The sequence below is a fragment of the Panthera uncia genome, chromosome A2, assembly GCF_023721935.1.
Source record: "Panthera uncia isolate 11264 chromosome A2, Puncia_PCG_1.0, whole genome shotgun sequence".
NCBI lineage: Eukaryota > Metazoa > Chordata > Mammalia > Carnivora > Felidae > Panthera > Panthera uncia.
In genome coordinates, this window is record NC_064816.1 from 92639056 (window position 1) to 92656142 (window position 17087).

Genomic DNA, 17087 nt, shown 5'->3' on the forward strand with positions numbered 1-17087 from the left:
TGATGATGTCAAAAGTTTTATAACTAATTCACAATACATCAGTATGGAAAGAGTAGTTATAAATTGTTCCTTCCAGGGTGCCCTCATCTCTGCTGAATGTCATGGGCAAGAATAAATTTATAGCCTTTTGCTTCCATGGAAAATTTTCTGAGTATGGCAGATAGATGTTTTTGAATAGTCAAAACCAGTACAAGAAATATACCATAAATTTTATTTCATTGGAAATAAGTAAAATACATCAGACAGAAATGGTCTGCGTGCATGCGTGTGTGTGTGTGTGTGTGTGTGGCAGGCTGGGAGTATAATGTTATTTTCAGGTCTTCAGTTGGAAGGCATCTATCTGACCAGCACCAATCATTACTATTGTGATGATCAGAATTACTATTGGGGGCATTAAACTGTATCCAGTTGATTCCTGGTATGATCATCTTTGGAGGACTAGAAATCTCTGACAAGGTATGTGTGAGGCTGAGAAGGTCAGGGAAAGGTAAGGTCAGCCTTCTGTGGAAGGACACAGCTAAAAGAAAAACATAATAAAAGGCTATTTTGACCTTTGTATTCTGACCTGTTTTGAGGACAAGGAAGAGTAAGAGAACCTAGCACTTGATGTGGGACTGGCAGGATAGTCACAAACTTTCTTTCTAATCTTTCTGGATTTTGTAAGTCACAGAATGAGGGGAGCATGAAGGAGTAGCCCACAAGATGAGGTGGTTTGGGGTGTATTCTATATGGGCTTTCTAGTGCAAAAAAACCCCTCTCCCATTTTTTCTGGATGGGTCACCATCCCCAGACATGTCTGCACTATGTGATTAATATCCCTTTCAAAGTCTTTGACCATGGTTTATTGAACCATGGCTGGCCCCCTAACTTCAGCTGAACCAATCAGATTTTCTTGTCCTGCTATTCACAATTGGGACTTAGAGACGAACATGTATCTAGTGTTTCTGTGTACCTGGAACAGAAAAATGCGAGCTCGGGAAAATTTGGGGTGGCTTGTGTTTACCATGAGGACTGGGGGAGCAGAGACCTTGTGATCTATGTTCTGTAGACAAAGAGAAGTGTTAAAACATATACTTAGAAAAAAAGAGACAAAAGATAGAGGGAGAGTGTTCCCGGTCTTCTGGTCTTAGTGTATAGTTCGTTCAGTAGCTGAGCTGTGTTTCAGATCTTGACTTCTATGAGGTACTCTAGATTCTGATAATTTTTCTCTTTTTGTTTAAATTAGAAAATTGTATTCTCTGTTACTTGCAACCAAAGTGTCATAGCATTATTAGCTCAACAATGAGACTGCCCAAATATCTGCCCTACTAATTCACCATTATAGACTTATTCCATTGGTTTTGGGTCATGTGTTTTGTTAAAGTCCATATACTCCTATTGGGGAGGGTGTTATAGAAACAAATATTGCATAGGGCCAGTCCTGGTGTAGATTATAGAAGATTTTAGGTCACTTATATGACTTCCCAGACACATTTCCATACATTGGTGACAATGCCTGTTGAGTAGGGGTTTAAATACAAAGGGTCATGTTTTTAGAAAGCCTTTGGATTATCTTCTCTCCTCATTAAATTTTTCCTCTCTTATCAATATTTTTAGGGGTCCCCCAAAATGCTGCATTAAAGGGCAGGTTTAATTGAGGACAATCCACAGCCCCTGCTCCAAGAGCCATCGTCACCCTATTAGTGGAGAATAAGAGTAAGCCTTTAGCTCTACAGTCAGGATCCTCCTCTGGTCTGGGAGGTTCACAGGATGTGTCTTTTTTTGATAGCACTGCATGAGTTTTTGTCCCAAAGCTTTTTCCCTCTTCCTGCCTCACTACCTACCCAGTTTCCTTCCACCAGAGTGAGTCATACCTTAGCATACTTGGTGAAGGGGAGAAATTTTAGAGTAGCCTCATGGACCTCAGCACCCTTAGTCAATATGTACAGAAGTGACCATGGTTTAAGCAATCAACCAGAGGCTTTTCAAAGTCATTGCCATGCACTGTGGTGTCAGGTGGCTCCCCTTGGAGTCCCATGAAATTATTTGTGTCTATTGTTCAGTGGGGCTCTTCTACCTGACTTTTCACTGGAGGAGTTGTTGATGGATTGCTAAGAAGGAATGTTTTTGAGGAAGGGGAGTGGTGCCTGGATGGAGGAGATACAGAATTCAAAATGTGAGACTCTCTACAAACAGGTGATAAATAAAACTGAAGGGAGGATCTAATCATATCTCTCAATCAGAGCATGTTTGTCTGTCTGTTAGCTGGTCTGTTCCCACAGAAACACATAATCATACTCTTCCTTCTCTGCACTGACCCCTGTGCTGGCCACAGTCCATATGAACTTGTTGATGGGCTTCTACTGAGCTCTCTTGGAGACTGAACTCCTGCCCCCACCCGTGTCCCACCATTCCTCACAAGACCTAGGCCCCTGACTCTTCTCTGAGACCAAGAGTAGAAGAAGATTGTAAATATGCAGACAGAAGGGAAGGTGGCTGGAAAAAATACATACCCCAGCCCAAGAGATAATACCAACGCAGGTGTTGCTCCTCAGTGAACACAGCCACCACGATGAGTGTGTGCAGGTAGATTCCCTCACAGAGCATCCAGAAGTAGTTGCATGCCATCATGTACTGGTGAAAAAAGTGCAAAATCTTGCAGCTCAGCTGTCAGAAAGAAATGGAGAAAGTCAGTGGAAGACACTGGCAACGGTCTGACAGTGAACAGAGGGTAAATGCGAAAATGAGCCAAAGTATTAACATTCAGTCTGCAGGGCGTCTCCCCAAGGATCTGTGGACACGCGCCACCTCTATATCCACAAGTCAGAATGATAGTGTGCAGAGCAGTAGTATTACAGGTAAACAGCCATCCAGGGCGATGGAAGCCTACTCCTCAAAATGCTCTTTTCCTATTACATTCTGGTGACTTATATAGACTAGAGAGGTTGATTTCCCTGCAATGTTTCTGAGGCCTATAATTTTTGAGAGCATCCAAGGATTTTTCACGTGGCATTTATGGCCCTTTTTCTGTGGCCAATGAGGCAAATAACCCAGAACTTGTTAGTGATGTTCCTAAAGTTCACTGATCTGTTGGTGAGGTCTCGTTAGCAATACAGAGGAGAGAACCAAGTGATACATTTCTCAAAAATGAGCCAGGAGCTATGCTGAACCCAACTGATGTGAGTGATTTTGTTTTCATATGGGAGGCTTAGCTTCTATATTGAGATCCAAATGTTTGGTGCACAGAGATTAGGATAGCAATCTTATTTAGTACTCAGTGCAGATGTAGGAGCCATACCTCTGGGGGAATCAGAGCAGCTACATAGTGTTGTCTGTAGAGAAATAATCATTGCTTCAACTGAATAACAGAATACCCTAAATTATTTCATAGTCACCTTTAGAATAGGGCTTTTCATCTTGGCACCACAGATATTCTGGACTGGATGATTTTTGGTTGTGCTGGCGCTGTCCTATGCGTTATTTGGGTATTTAGCAGTATTCCTGACCTCTGTCCGCTAGATGCCAGTAGCATCCTCCACCCATTCATGAAATCAAAAATGTCTCCAGACATTACCAAATAGAGGAAAATGCCCCTGGTTGAGGAACACTACCCTAGATACCTAAATACCTAGAGTATTTAGTGGTGTTTAACTCTCTCTAATAACAATGGCAACAACAACATTTAGCATTTAAGACTTGGGGCATTAGAGATGATTATCTGCATTATTATCTTACCAAATGCCCTGCTTTACATATCGCATTTTGAATCTGACCAATTTTGGGCCTTTTTTCACTAAGGAAGGTAGTCATAGCATGACTGTCAGTACTATAGTAACCTTCTTAGGACTACACATTTCTATTTAATGCATAGCAGTAATAATTTATTTACTGACAATCCAATGTGCTCAGTCCTTTTGGGACTCATAGAACATAGGGAAAAGCCAGCTGGGTCCACAAAAAGGCAGATATTGCATTTTCAGAGATAGAAGCAACTTCTGATTCTGTCCAAAGTGGAACAGTAATGCAGAGAATTCAAAACATCAGGTAACCCAAAAGTAATTAATATTTGGCTTAGGAAGGCACTGACTTTTTTTTTTTTCCATCTGAATGGCTTCCTGATTGGAATTATTTGATTTAATTTTATATCAGTTTGTATTTGCTACGCAAATACTTGCTATATGCACACGAGACTCAAATATATATTTGAAATAAGAAATTCAGTTGACTCTCACTACTCTTATTTAAAAGCCCTATACCTTCTGGGTCAAGAATTCCAGTGGAGATGTTTTGCCAGCCACCACTTGTGGAGGAAGGGAGAGGAAGAGAATGAATATGACAGCCCTGTGCAAAGATGTGGTTCTGTGTCATCCACAGCAGCTTTGGCTTCAGGTTTTACATACAGTCAATTCTCATTACTCACAGTTAGTTATGTTCTATAAAATTGCTGCAAAAACTGATTTAGCAAATGCTGAGCCATTGCTCCTAGGAGAAACACAGGGTTAGGTTCCTATAAGCCTCTGGTCAAAATATTTTAATCAGCCAATCAATATCTAACTTTGTTTTATATGTTTCTGTTTAAAGACACCTTATTTAATATATATTCTTGATTTGTTAACATTGAACTTATGACCAACAGCACTATAACTTCTGCCTGAGGGAAACTCATCTAGCATACCTATTTTTTCTGTAAGGTGTATCACAGCCAACTTGTACTTAGGAACATGACAACACTTTGGCACTATGCTTGGGGGCTATTTTAAGCAGTGAAATCACCCAACAAAAGCAACAAAGTGTGAAAAACATGGCATTTAAATAGACCATGAAAAGGACATTTATGCTATGAGAGATGAAATAAGAAGACAGAGTGTTGCCTTGTTCAACCTCAGCTGGGAATGTGTACGTCAAGTGACTCAGTGTTTTTTTGCTACTTCGTGCATATCTGTAAATGGCCATGGAAGCACTGAGAATATGGATTTTGGACTTATAAATAAATTTTAGCAAGTAGACAAATTTGCAAATATGGATCTGTCAATAATGAGGATCAATTATATTTGGGTTCAGGGTAAGATATTCTTTGGAGGGCAAATGGCTCAAAAGTTCACAAAAATTCTGAAAATGACCAGTCTATTATTTCCCCCCCCCCCAATTTATCAGGGACATGATTGGATATATCTAGATGATGAAGTTGATTATTAAAATTTTATAAAATTGGTTACCACTTAGGTCAGTGGTTCATAACTAGGGTTGTTTATCTGTATCACCTGGGGGACACTTACAAAATATGCATAACCAGACCTCATCTCCCTTCTGTATTTTCAAAATATTTTAGGAGTTTCTAATGTAAGTTCCTACTGAAGAATCATGTGCCTGAGATATTCAAGGTCATTCTGTTGCATTCCACAAACATTTACAGAGCACCTAATATGAGCCAGGAACTATACTAACTCTGTGAATATCAAGATGAATAAAGTGTAGTCATATTATCTCTGACTTGATCATAACCTTTCCCTCAAGGATGGGGTGAACCAGGTATTCAACAGACAGATAGGGCTTCTGCTGAGGGTTAGTGCTTCACATCATTCTGGGATAGTTTTCTGCTTAGCAGAATGAGGTATTAAAAGATTCACTCTGAGCTCAAATAAGCTAAATAGCTTTCTGGCTATTTTTCCAGGCTGTGGTCACAATACTATAATTTTGGTTAGAGTAATGATTTCCAAAACTGCAAGACATAATCTATATTCAAATATAACTAGATCACTCCCAAGTAATACAACAAATGTTCCAAGCCAGAAATGTGTGGAATTTGTGAATTATTTTCTATTTTATTTTCTTCATTAATATGGACTACAAAGAGATAATTCTACTGTGAATGATATGCATTCTAAGAAATAAAAGCAATAGTATCTGCTTTGGCTTCAGATAAACCGTTATCACCATTTAGTGTCATTATCTGCTCATAATTCAATAGAACATAAAATTTGTTGAGCAATAATGTCACTATCAAGGGAACAGATCCTACAGTTTTCTTAATTGGGTATACTCATCAGACAAATCTATGTTTCCCATCAACTAGCATGAAGATATTTTATAGTACTGTGATTAAAAATGGAATTGGAATTGCAGAGCAGAAATTTTCTTTAGTCTAATAAATTAAGTCAGCCTCAAAATCCTATAGAAGATACTCAATTGTGGATTTTATTCCAATTGTATCTTTCTTTTTTTATGTTTATTTATTCTGAGAGAGAGAGAGAGAGAGAGAGAGAAAGAAAGAAAGAAAGAGAATCCCAAGTAGGCTCCATGCTGTCAGTGCAGAGGCTGACCGCAGGGCTCTGTCCCATGAGCAGAGAGATCATGACCTGAGCCGAAACCAAGAATCAGAGGCTTAACCCACTGAGCCACTCACGCGCTCCTCCAATTTTATCTTTCAACACACTTAAGAAAATTCTTCCCATATGTACAGCCTGGGAAATATTGTGTGTCAGTGTGTTTAAGAACCATTCAACGGGGGAAAGAATGCCTCCATATGAAAACTGCTTTGGAATTTTTTGTTGTTGTTTTAGAAAAGACCAACCTTACAACAGGTAGTCAGTGTTTTTGAGATGTTCTATTGTGCTGGGACAGGGGAAGGGCTTTGGGTTGAGAAGTAGAAAGGAAATCAGCTATTGCTCCATGGAAGCAATGTAAGCAACAGTGGGTCACAACCTGTATCCTACCTTTAAGCCATTGAAAAATCTACCACGAACCATTCCTGATACCATTTGCCCTATGGGTATGTTACCAGGTCTAAAAGGGAGCTAGGGAATATCATCTTGCCTCTGAGAACTTATTCCACCATCTTCATGATGTCTGAAATGCCACATAATTTCATTTCTTTAGCTTACGATTGTTTTCCTTATTAAAATGTCACACCTCTGGAAAGGATTGCACATTTTAATCCTATCATTCATAGAAAATTTAGAGTAGAAGAATTGAAGAAATGAAAGGGAAGGAGGGTGGAGGATACTAGGAGGTGCAGATTTGGAATGTGGCATAACAAATGCTTATTACTCTTGTGCTGGAGGAAGGCATTAGGCTGGAAGATTACAGCTGTCAAACATAGATCCTACTTCCAAGAAACTTAGTGTCTTGAAGGGCCAGGGAAGGGCTGCCAAAGGTAAGCTTTGTCCACTGGAAACCTTTGGCAAGGGCCAAGCCAACGCATACTTCATTCTCATAATACATTTTATATGTGACCAAAAACTCTCCTCTTTTACAAAAAAAAAATACTTACAATTTCTCTCTTTCATTGATAAAATGGAATATCAGGTGAATAGGTTCAGCTTCTATATTAACTCTATCAAGTCGAAGTTGGCAAGTTTATTCCTAAGTCGTGTTTTAAAGTAGAAATAAAGTTTTGCAGTAGGTTCAGAGTGATTTTGAGTGATTAAGCATGATTATTTATATTTCCCTGAAGCTTCTAAAAATGTTTTCTCATCAGTTCATTTTAGCACAGAAGGAAGGGTGCAAAGTTATATTTACTTGAGCCAGGGAAGAGGAATTGGTAAGCAATCTCTAGATAATTTGCTTGAAGGAAAAGACATTAAAAAAAAAAACAAACCCTGAATAAGAAGGATTTGTGGCCTATATTGGTTAAATTTACCAGGTTAATCTTTTATTAAATTTTACTCAGTGGTCATTTAGATTACATATTGAGTAAACATGTAATTACTGTTAAATATGTGTCTGCCTGATCATCTTTTTGTCTCTGCTGTTTTTTCTATCTCTACCCACAGGATTTAAACCCAGTGATACTTATACAGTAGGTGAGCAGTAGGTGCTAATTAAATCTAAATGAATATGGCTTTGGGTAGTGTTTATAATGTTGTTCATCTGAAAGTATTTCAATTCCTAATTTATTTCTCAAGTGCCCAAACAAGAGCTGCTTAATCAAGATTTAACAAATAAATTCCAGGGTCCTTTTTTCCTAACAGACCTATGGTTCTTGCAAATGTCTGCAGGGGTCAGGCTATTGATACCAATAGAAAACTTACAATGCTGGGTGGGATCCCTGGCGGGGTGTGGGGTGCCCTCCTGAACCTGTGATGTTCTTCAAAGTTTTGGGATTTTTAGAAGGTAGCATCCCCAAGGTCAACTATTCCCTGTCATTTATACCCATTAGCCCTGGTACAACAGAGATCTTCAAACTGGGCACAAAAATTCTTTCTGAAAACGCTACCTTTCATCATGATTTGCAGTTTATCTTAATATGTTCCCAGTCTTGAGATAATGTTTCAATAATGTATTTAAAAATACAGTCACCTATAAACGCGGTAGTTTAGTTTTGGTAATATACCTGCTTGTTACTCTTTAACAATGGTTCACAATTTTCAATTATCTACACTACATGTAAATCATCCAGAACTTTTCAAGGCCTTTGAGCTTATTAAAATCCATAGTCACTTGTTTTTCTCATAAGGGAGAAATGCAAGACTTATTTATCAGCTAAATTGAGTTGCATGTGACATTAAGAGGGATGCTCTCCATTGAAGTACTATTTATGGATGCAATTGAAACATTTTTCTACAATGGCCATCTTTCTATGAGACCTATTTAAAAGTATGTCTTTTGCTGCTTCCCTTATCATTTCAATTAAAAGAAAACAGGCTTTTGTCTGAGTCAAATATACTCAGTCTTTTCTCCCCACCCCACCATTCCAAACAGCATTTCTTTAGAAAACACAAAATCAAGAGAAAACATGCTCTCAAATGATTGAAAAAGGTCCTACTTTATGGGCACTTCATCAGTCTACCCCCAACTTTGAGAAAGAATTTTGATTTCAGGATAGTTTTATTATTTTTATTTTTTTATTATTAAAAAAAATTTGGGAGGGCGCCTGGGTGGCTCAGTCTGTTAAGCGTCCGACTTCAGCTCAGGTCATGATCTAATGGTTCGTGGGTTCAAGCCCCGCATCGGGTTCTGTGCTGATGGCTCAGAGCCTGGAGCCTGCTTTGGATTCTGTGTCTCCCTCTCTCTGGCCCTCCCCCACTCACACTCTGTCTCACTCTCTCTCTCAAAAAATAAAGCATTACAAAATTTAAAAAAAATTTTTTTGACGTTTATTTATGTTTTGAGAGACAGAGCGCAAGTAGGGGAGGAGCAGAGAGAGAGAGGGAGACACAGCATCTGAAGCAGACTCCAGGCTCTGAGCTGTTAGCACAGAGCCCGACACGGGGCTCAAACTCACCAACAGTGAGATCATGACCTGAGCCAAAGTTGGATGCTCAACCAACTGAACCACCCAGGGACCCCTGATTTCAGGATAGTTTTAAAGTATTATTATTGAAGAAGGGTTTTCATAATTAGCTTTTAGTTTTATGTGAAAAAATTTACAAATGTTCCCATTCTCTGTGATATGATTGGAGGTATGTGTTTATTTCTCATTCATTGTAAACATTATTTTACCCAGTTATAGGACCAAAACAAAATGGGAGATATTGGATCTGATGAGATGAGGGATGTCGAGAAGCATTTTATTTCCCTTACTTAATCATTTGAAGTTGTGGATTGTGTGTTGAGACATATTATGGGAGAATGAGATATGTGAATGTTTTGGTATATAATCAAAGAAAGGTAAATTATTTTACATTTTTAGAGTCAAGGACTTACTTTTTCATCTTTCCTATTGCTCTTCTTTCCTTCTAAAGCAATATCAGTGCTATAAAGTTTCCAAAAAGGCTTAGCGGAAAATTAGTGATGTTATTTATCACTGCCATTGTCTCCCTTTTGTAAGTGGTCCCTTATCATTCTGGAAGCTATTTTTAAGCAAGGAATGAGTTCCCAGCAGAGAAAGACGACCAGAAAAACAACCCAAAGTGTCCTCAAACTTTCATGTGCATAAGCATTTCTGTACAGGAACGTATGTTGTACTTGACAGATGAATTAAGGGATTTTGGAGCATAATTTGATGATTTGCGAATTTTATTTTAATAGGCTAATGTTAATACCCAACACCCCTACTATGATACAACTCCACTATACTGCTTCTCTCTTTAGGCTTTCATTTTAAGGAGAATAATTTGTAAATCTCTAAGTAAAACTTCGTATTCTCTAAATCAATTTCTTTATTAGGTGACTGATTATTTTGTGCTATTAGACATGTCTTCTGTTTCCCCAACCTATCAACCATGGAATTGCATTCCAAATGTGCAAAATTTAGAGGGAGAAATGAGAATGTGTCTCTAGAATGTGATATAAATTATTTATTTTAAAGGTAGCTTACATCTGGCCTGACCCCTCATGTCTTCAAATTTCAGGTTTCAGTGAAGATTTTCACCTTCTTGTTTTTACCTGAGGTTTTTCCTGCCTATAATATGTCTGCTTTTCAAACTAGCATTTACTTTGCTCTATCACAGGAGTGCAAATTTTCTTTTCTGAGGTGTTTTCATTTCTTTTTTTTAAAAAATGTTTATTTATTTTTATTTTTGAGAGAGAGAGAGAAAGAGAGAGAAAGAGAGAGAGAGAGAGGGAGGGAGGGAGAGAGGGAAGGAGAGAATGAGAGTAGGGGAAGGGCAGAGAGAGAAGGACAGAGGATCCAAAGCAGGCTCCATGCTAACAGCACAGAGCCCAATGTGGGACTCAAACTCACATATTGCGACATCAGGACCTGAGCTGAAGTTGGACGCTTAACCGACTGAGTCACTCAGGAGACCCAGGTATTTTTATTTCTAAATGATATTTCTAAATAGTCAAGGTCTCAGTATCTTCCCATGAGGGTGATTTTTGATTACTTTTTTCAGGGCAACTTCTCTGTAGAACTTTTTGTGTAGCTGCAATAGACCTACTCCAAAGAAATGTTTTGTGTCATTTGAGGGTGTGTTTGGATGTGTGGATCAGGAAATACTGGAAAGGTCTGCTTCTGGTTTCTCCAGGGAAACATGTCATATTGGGCCCAGGGCCATTGAAAGAGGGATTTTATACTTTCAGAGTCAATGTGGGGCTTCCTTGGGAGACAGGAGTCAGACCTGTAGGGGCAATGCAGTCTCCTGTGAATGGCTCCCTGGATTAGAACTTTGTCTGTGTTCTAGCCACTTCCACACAGACAACCAGAACTGTTCACAGATGAAAACTGGGGTGAAACCATCCAGAAGAAGTAGGAGATGGGAAGGAGTGATGAGTAAAAATGCAGAGAAGAAAATCTTTGTAGGAGAGAAATAGGCTAACCACATCTAAAAGCCAAAACAAAAAGGACTCTGATCTTCTAGTTAATTTTGTTGGAGTCTGATAGGTTTCTAGAAATCACATTTCTGTTCTTCTCTGAATGTTCCAGGAAGAGCTGGCCAACATATATATGTACGTCAACAGGGCACCAGCCGGCACTGCATCTCTGGCTTGTTCTGCCTCTTGTAGATCATTCTGTCTTGTGTGGGCACAAACTTTTGGGAAATGGAGGCTCATCTCCCTGATCTTCCCTGAATTATTTGGAACTGGAGTGAACAGTGCTGTGAATTTGTGGGCAAAGTTTTGTTTGTCTACCAGGGAGGATGGATCAAATAAGACTGACATTCGTTTAAGCTGGTAATTTTCCCAGCTCTCTTCTCTTGAAGTGAGAGGGTGATTTTGATACATGGAGAACTAGAAAAGGAATATTGCTTAATTTTTCCTCTTTATCCCTTCATATATCTTACAAGCTTGAAAATTCCCTCTAATCTACTCCTTGATATTGAAGTCGAAAAGGTATGGGTATGAGTTCCTGAAAGCCTCTTATAGTGTACCCCTCCAAAATAGGTTCAGTTCAAATGTAATAACAAAAGAGTATACAGTGGTGATCTTCCTATGGGGGTGATTTTCTCAAATTTTAGCATGCATCAAAAAGCACTGGGAGGGGTTGTTAAAACGCATGTTGTTGGGCCCTACTAATAGAGATTATGATTCCGAGGGTCTAACATAGGACCTGAGATTCTGCATTTCTATCAAGTATCTGGGGATCCTGATGCTGTTTTTCCATGGGCCCCTCTTTGAGTGGATTTAGGGTATAGATGTAATTTCCTCAGTATCTGACTCCTGTTTTAGTTACTTGCTGGCCTTCCAGTGCCGATAATCCTAATTATCTATGTTCCAGGAGACTCACAATGCGGTGGGAGAAGTCCCGACTTTGAGTCACATGTATACTAAAACCTCATGAGGAGAAATTACAGTACTTTTTGTCAAGATGCCAGTGCAGTTGATAAATGGAGGAGCAAAAAGGCACTCATATCAACTTGAAAACTGTCAACTTGTACAGTCTTTAAAGCTAGCTGAATGAAGGAGAAGAATCCCCCAGTCAGAAAGTCAGCATTAAATAACTTTGTAAGGAAGTACCACAATCTTTCTGCAGAGGAATTTCAGGATGTAACATTTTCAATTAAATGCGAGTCTGTCATGCAATTCTGAGCTGATTTCTGATAAAGCTTCAGAGAAAATGAGCTTGAATCTGTGGAACTATAGTCATGATTCAGTGTGTTTAGGGGGGAAAAAGCACTGGAGATAAAAGTCCCATCTAAGATAAGTACATTGGAAGATGACCCACACATTTGCAAAGGAAGTGCTCTGGAAGTATTCAGAAAACAAAGCCATAGTAAACAGAAAAGCAGGATACACACATGATGGAAAAAAAAAAAAAAGCCTGTTAGGAATGTGACGAAGGAAAACAAATTAACAGCTTGCTACGCTCAAGGGTCTTTCTTTATATGATATAATGAGGATATTATGTCACTCTTCACTAGAAGTTCTCAAGCCATGACTGAGTTAGTTTTATTTTCTCAGACCACCACTCTTTTGGTTATTTCTGACTTACTAACCTCTAAGTATTTTTTGCATTTGGCTTTTACACTTAGTCCTTTTGGATTTAAGCAAAATTTACAAATGCTCTGTGTTTCCAATCTCCTATGCTATATAACACAGAAATGAAACTAGGTGCACAGTTAGAAAATGACAAGTACTTAAGGCCTCATGGCTGTGGTAACAACTATAATATAAGTAATAATAGATAACATTTGACAGTTGTTATGTGCCAGCCTGGTTTTGAGCATTTTAAGTGTATCAGTTCATTTAACCCTCACACACAACTCTATGAGGAAGGTGCTATCATTATCTCCACTTTACACATTAGGAAAGTGGGTTTCAGTAAATTGCTCAACATTACAGAATAATCTCTAAGTAAGTAGAAGAACTACAGGATTTGAGATCCTCTAAGATCAGCAAGACCAATTTGGAGCAATCCAGCTAAGCACAGCGATTCTAGCGATGAACCAACAGGGTTGGTTCAATGTACAAACTCCTTCATACAACCAACAGAGTGGTTCTATCTCAACTAAAAGCTTTTGAGAATAAAATCTATAAGCAGTTCTGCATAAAATGCATGATAACCTTCTCAAAGCAGGGGAAACTAGCTGTAAATGTTGACATGAAGCCTTGCTACACAAACCACATCACAAGGTACCATTTGTAAGTCACTGATTTCCTGTGCAGAGGAACCACCCAGATTGGCCAGATGAGAGAAACTGGAGGTTGGGTTGATGTTTATAGCCATTTTAGCAGTAAATGCTTCAAACCCATATGGGAAACCATATAATCTTGGTTAAAATATCATTTATTGGTTTGATGTGTAAGTAAAACAAAATGGCATAAATGACCAGAGTAGGATATTTCATTTCATTACCACATCTTGGCAACATGCTCTCTGCATCATCCCTCAAATCCATCATACTTTTTCATTCCCAATCTAATTTCTTCCACAGGCTACTAAACTGGATAATTCCAATCTAGTTTTACCTGCATTGACCTCTCATCTCAAAAACTCTGCTGTCCCTGTCACCTCTCTCACATGGAGATGCCCTCCCTTGCACCAGTCTCCTCTGGGCTGGGTAGGAGGGTTCTAGTTTCCACCCTGGCTTTCAGCTGTCTCTGGTGCCTTAGATCTCAGCAATCATTCCAAACCTATCTTTCTGTGACTATGATGAAGTTCTGACATAGTCTGGTGGCTCAACTGTCCTGAACAAATTAGAATTAGAAGAAATCCACTTTGTTTTTCAGACTTTGCTTATATAAGAGGCTATAGAAAATGTGTCTCGATTATTTTGGCTTTTGAAGTGCAAAATGCCCAGATTCCCAGTAAAAACTAATCTCCCTGTATTGTCCCTTTCAGACCCAGATAAAAAGTTCAGAGAGACATTTCTTCCTAGAAAATGACAAGTATGCTGCCAGCTTCCTTTAGATGCAGTAAGAACAATGCTTTTAATTCTGCCTCCTGACTCTACATGAAGATCATCAAATAAGCAGATGGAACAAGAAAATGAAATTTTAGATATTATGGAAATGAAATACTCAAATGACACAAATGACAATGGGCAATTTTCACATCACTCAATAAACTGAGGCTCTATTCAGCCCTTATTTGTGCCATGAGTTATTTTGAGTTTAACTTTTAAAAAAAGAATGTCAAGGAATGAAATTCTCACCCTTGGTTTTACAGGAGAGAATCTGCCTAACCAAAAAAATTCCAAGGAAAGAAACTAGCTACTTTGATGGGAAAGGGGCTGCAAGTCCGTAGGGATTCCCTACTGAGGAGTGAGAACATTGTTTGCTTTTGCCCCCCAACGAAATAAACTCTTCTAGAAGTAGTGCAACAGCATTTGGGATGATGCAGCCTCCTTTTACAAGAAATAACTTTCTTTTTAATATATTCCCTTGGGCACTGGGAAGGAAAATCTTTTTGCCTCTTAACTGCTGATTCGGTGACCTGAGAATTGGGTCAGAATGAAAAAATAATCTACAACTCTGCTTTTAGTTTGCTTAAGAGAAAAAGTGGGTTTAAAAATTACATATTTTGTTGTTGTTGTTGTTTTTTTAAAGGAGACATACACCTGAATCACAGATAAATGGAATGCTGGAAAATATACTTTAATTTATGACTGTGGTTATTTTTTTATGTTAGTTGTAATTTCAATAGATATATGTAATTGACAATGTCCAATAACTTCTTTTTTTCAAAAATTTCTTGTGCTTTTAAAAATTTTTTTTGGGGGGGTCTATTCTTGGGCTTTTATTATCTCCAGTCTTCTTGGCTATGGAGAACCATAATCTAGTGTTTTCTGGAATGTCACTCTTTCAAGAAAAATGCAATATTTCAAATGATTCATTTAAAGTAACATTTAAATATACAATTTTGCATGTGACTTACTAATATATTGATGACCTGATTCTCAGTGTTTGGATGCTATTTTTTCTGCCTTTTTAAGCAGTGAAGAACTTTACTCTTAGGAAAGATGGGACTTTCCTAGTCAAACTTCTCCTAGTTCTTGTTTATCCCCTGTAAATGTAAATATATCACAATAGGGAAAATTTCTCCCTTCTCAATTCCAGAATTTATAGCTTCAACTGCAATTCAATTTCATTGTCTTTGGATGGGAAACGATACTTAAGAAATTGGGCTTCTCTGAGTGCATTAATGACGGAATATGTGTTTTCAAGGTGAGGTACAGCACAGATTTCAAGACTGTTGTCTCTCTTGGAAATACTAAATAAGCAGTTTCAAGGATGAATAAATAACATAGAAGACATGTCTACTTGAAGGTTGTTTCTTGCCCTTTCTTGAACTTTGCTTACACAGAGCAGCCCCAAGTTTTGCATACAGAGAGTTGGAGAAAAGATTTAACAAGATCTCACTGAAAAACAATGACTATTTTCAAACAGAAAACGTACTAAAACCAAATGACCTAGTTTTTGGTGGGGGGGCAAGTGTATGCTTCACAATTTACAAACATGAATTAATTTTTGTTGTTGTAGTCATTTGTGTTTAGTCTACACTATTTATATATATTTGGTAAAAGGCATGAATTTCCAAATTTTGTTTTATGGAAGAAACAGACTTTTGGAAATGTGAAAGAGGGCACATTGTGTTCACACATTATGACGTTCCCTGTTTCCCACTGTCAGTGGCTTGTTATTGGTGGCTTATTCTCATTTTGTCTAACCTCAGAGGAGAGGAGGCTTCTTTTTCACCCAGACTTTTTGCTCCTGTGTTCTCCGTTAAGAAACCCCACAAACACTTGGAAATAGGTAAACAAAGGACTGAACCCCACATGTTTGGTTGCAATACAACAGCAATGGCTGTTTCCATATGAGGCTTAGTCTATTCGTAGGCATTGTGAAGAAGACGTCATAAATAGCCATCTTCCCCCAATTCTATGAATGTAGTTCAGCTTGAAGACTAAAATTCGAGTTTTGGGTGATCGACAACACTTGATTGATTGGATTAAATTCTGCCTTTCAAGATTTTACAATTTTTCCCTAGGAAGTTTATTCTTGCATAGCTAAACATAACAAGTCTGTTAGGTTAACAATATATTGATTGGCAGAACCAGGTGCTAGTCATGTCATAAAGATAAACTTCTTTCCATTTTTCAAACTTATGTCATTTTGAGATTGCCTAATGTGTGCAACAGAGCCACCCTCACTCCTCCATACCAGAAGAAAGCTTCCTGTTAATTTCTCTGGCTCTCCTATGCTCACACATTCTCCCAGGAGATGAGCTGTTGAACTGGGTCCCTAAACATCTGCTTATAGGCTTTATTATAGGTTTCTAGGCAAGAGAGAAGCTGCAAGGCAGAGCTGGGCTGACTTGTTGGCTAGGAGGCAGCCTATGCATGGTAACTGGCAGAGCAGATAGACATGTGTGCCCCTAAAGTAGCCTATGAAAGTGAAAACATCCACTGTTAAGAGCCATGAATAGACTAATAAATGGACCAGGGAAGCCAAGTGCAGAGACCTAGGAAGTCAGTTATAGGGCAAGAGTTAGCAGCAACTGTGTGAGCGATCATTTGCAATACTGTGCCTTTGGGAATTTTTAAAAGTTTTCTGCTTCGGGGCATCTTGGTGGATCAGTCAATTGAGCATCTGACTCTTGATTTAGGTTCAGGTCATCATCTCACAGTTCATGGGATCAAGCCCTGTGTTTGGCTCTGTGCTGACAGCATGGAGCCTGCTTGGGATTCTCTCCCTCTCTTTCTGTCCCTTCCATGCTCATGTGCGCATGTGTGCTCTCTCTCCACCCCCCACCCCCCACTCTTGAAATGAAGAAAATAAAGCTTAAA

General features: G+C 38.6%; 1 protein-coding gene across 1 annotated transcript in view; it reads right to left on the reverse strand.

Moving 5' to 3' along the window:
• CALCR (calcitonin receptor) overlaps nucleotides 1-17087 on the reverse strand; it is a 61284-nt gene that overhangs the window by 16207 nt on the left and 27990 nt on the right. The window contains exon 7 of the mRNA XM_049642873.1: nucleotides 2493-2646. Coding sequence (XP_049498830.1) covers nucleotides 2493-2646 — 154 coding nt within the window. The remainder of the gene's footprint in view (nucleotides 1-2492; nucleotides 2647-17087) is intronic.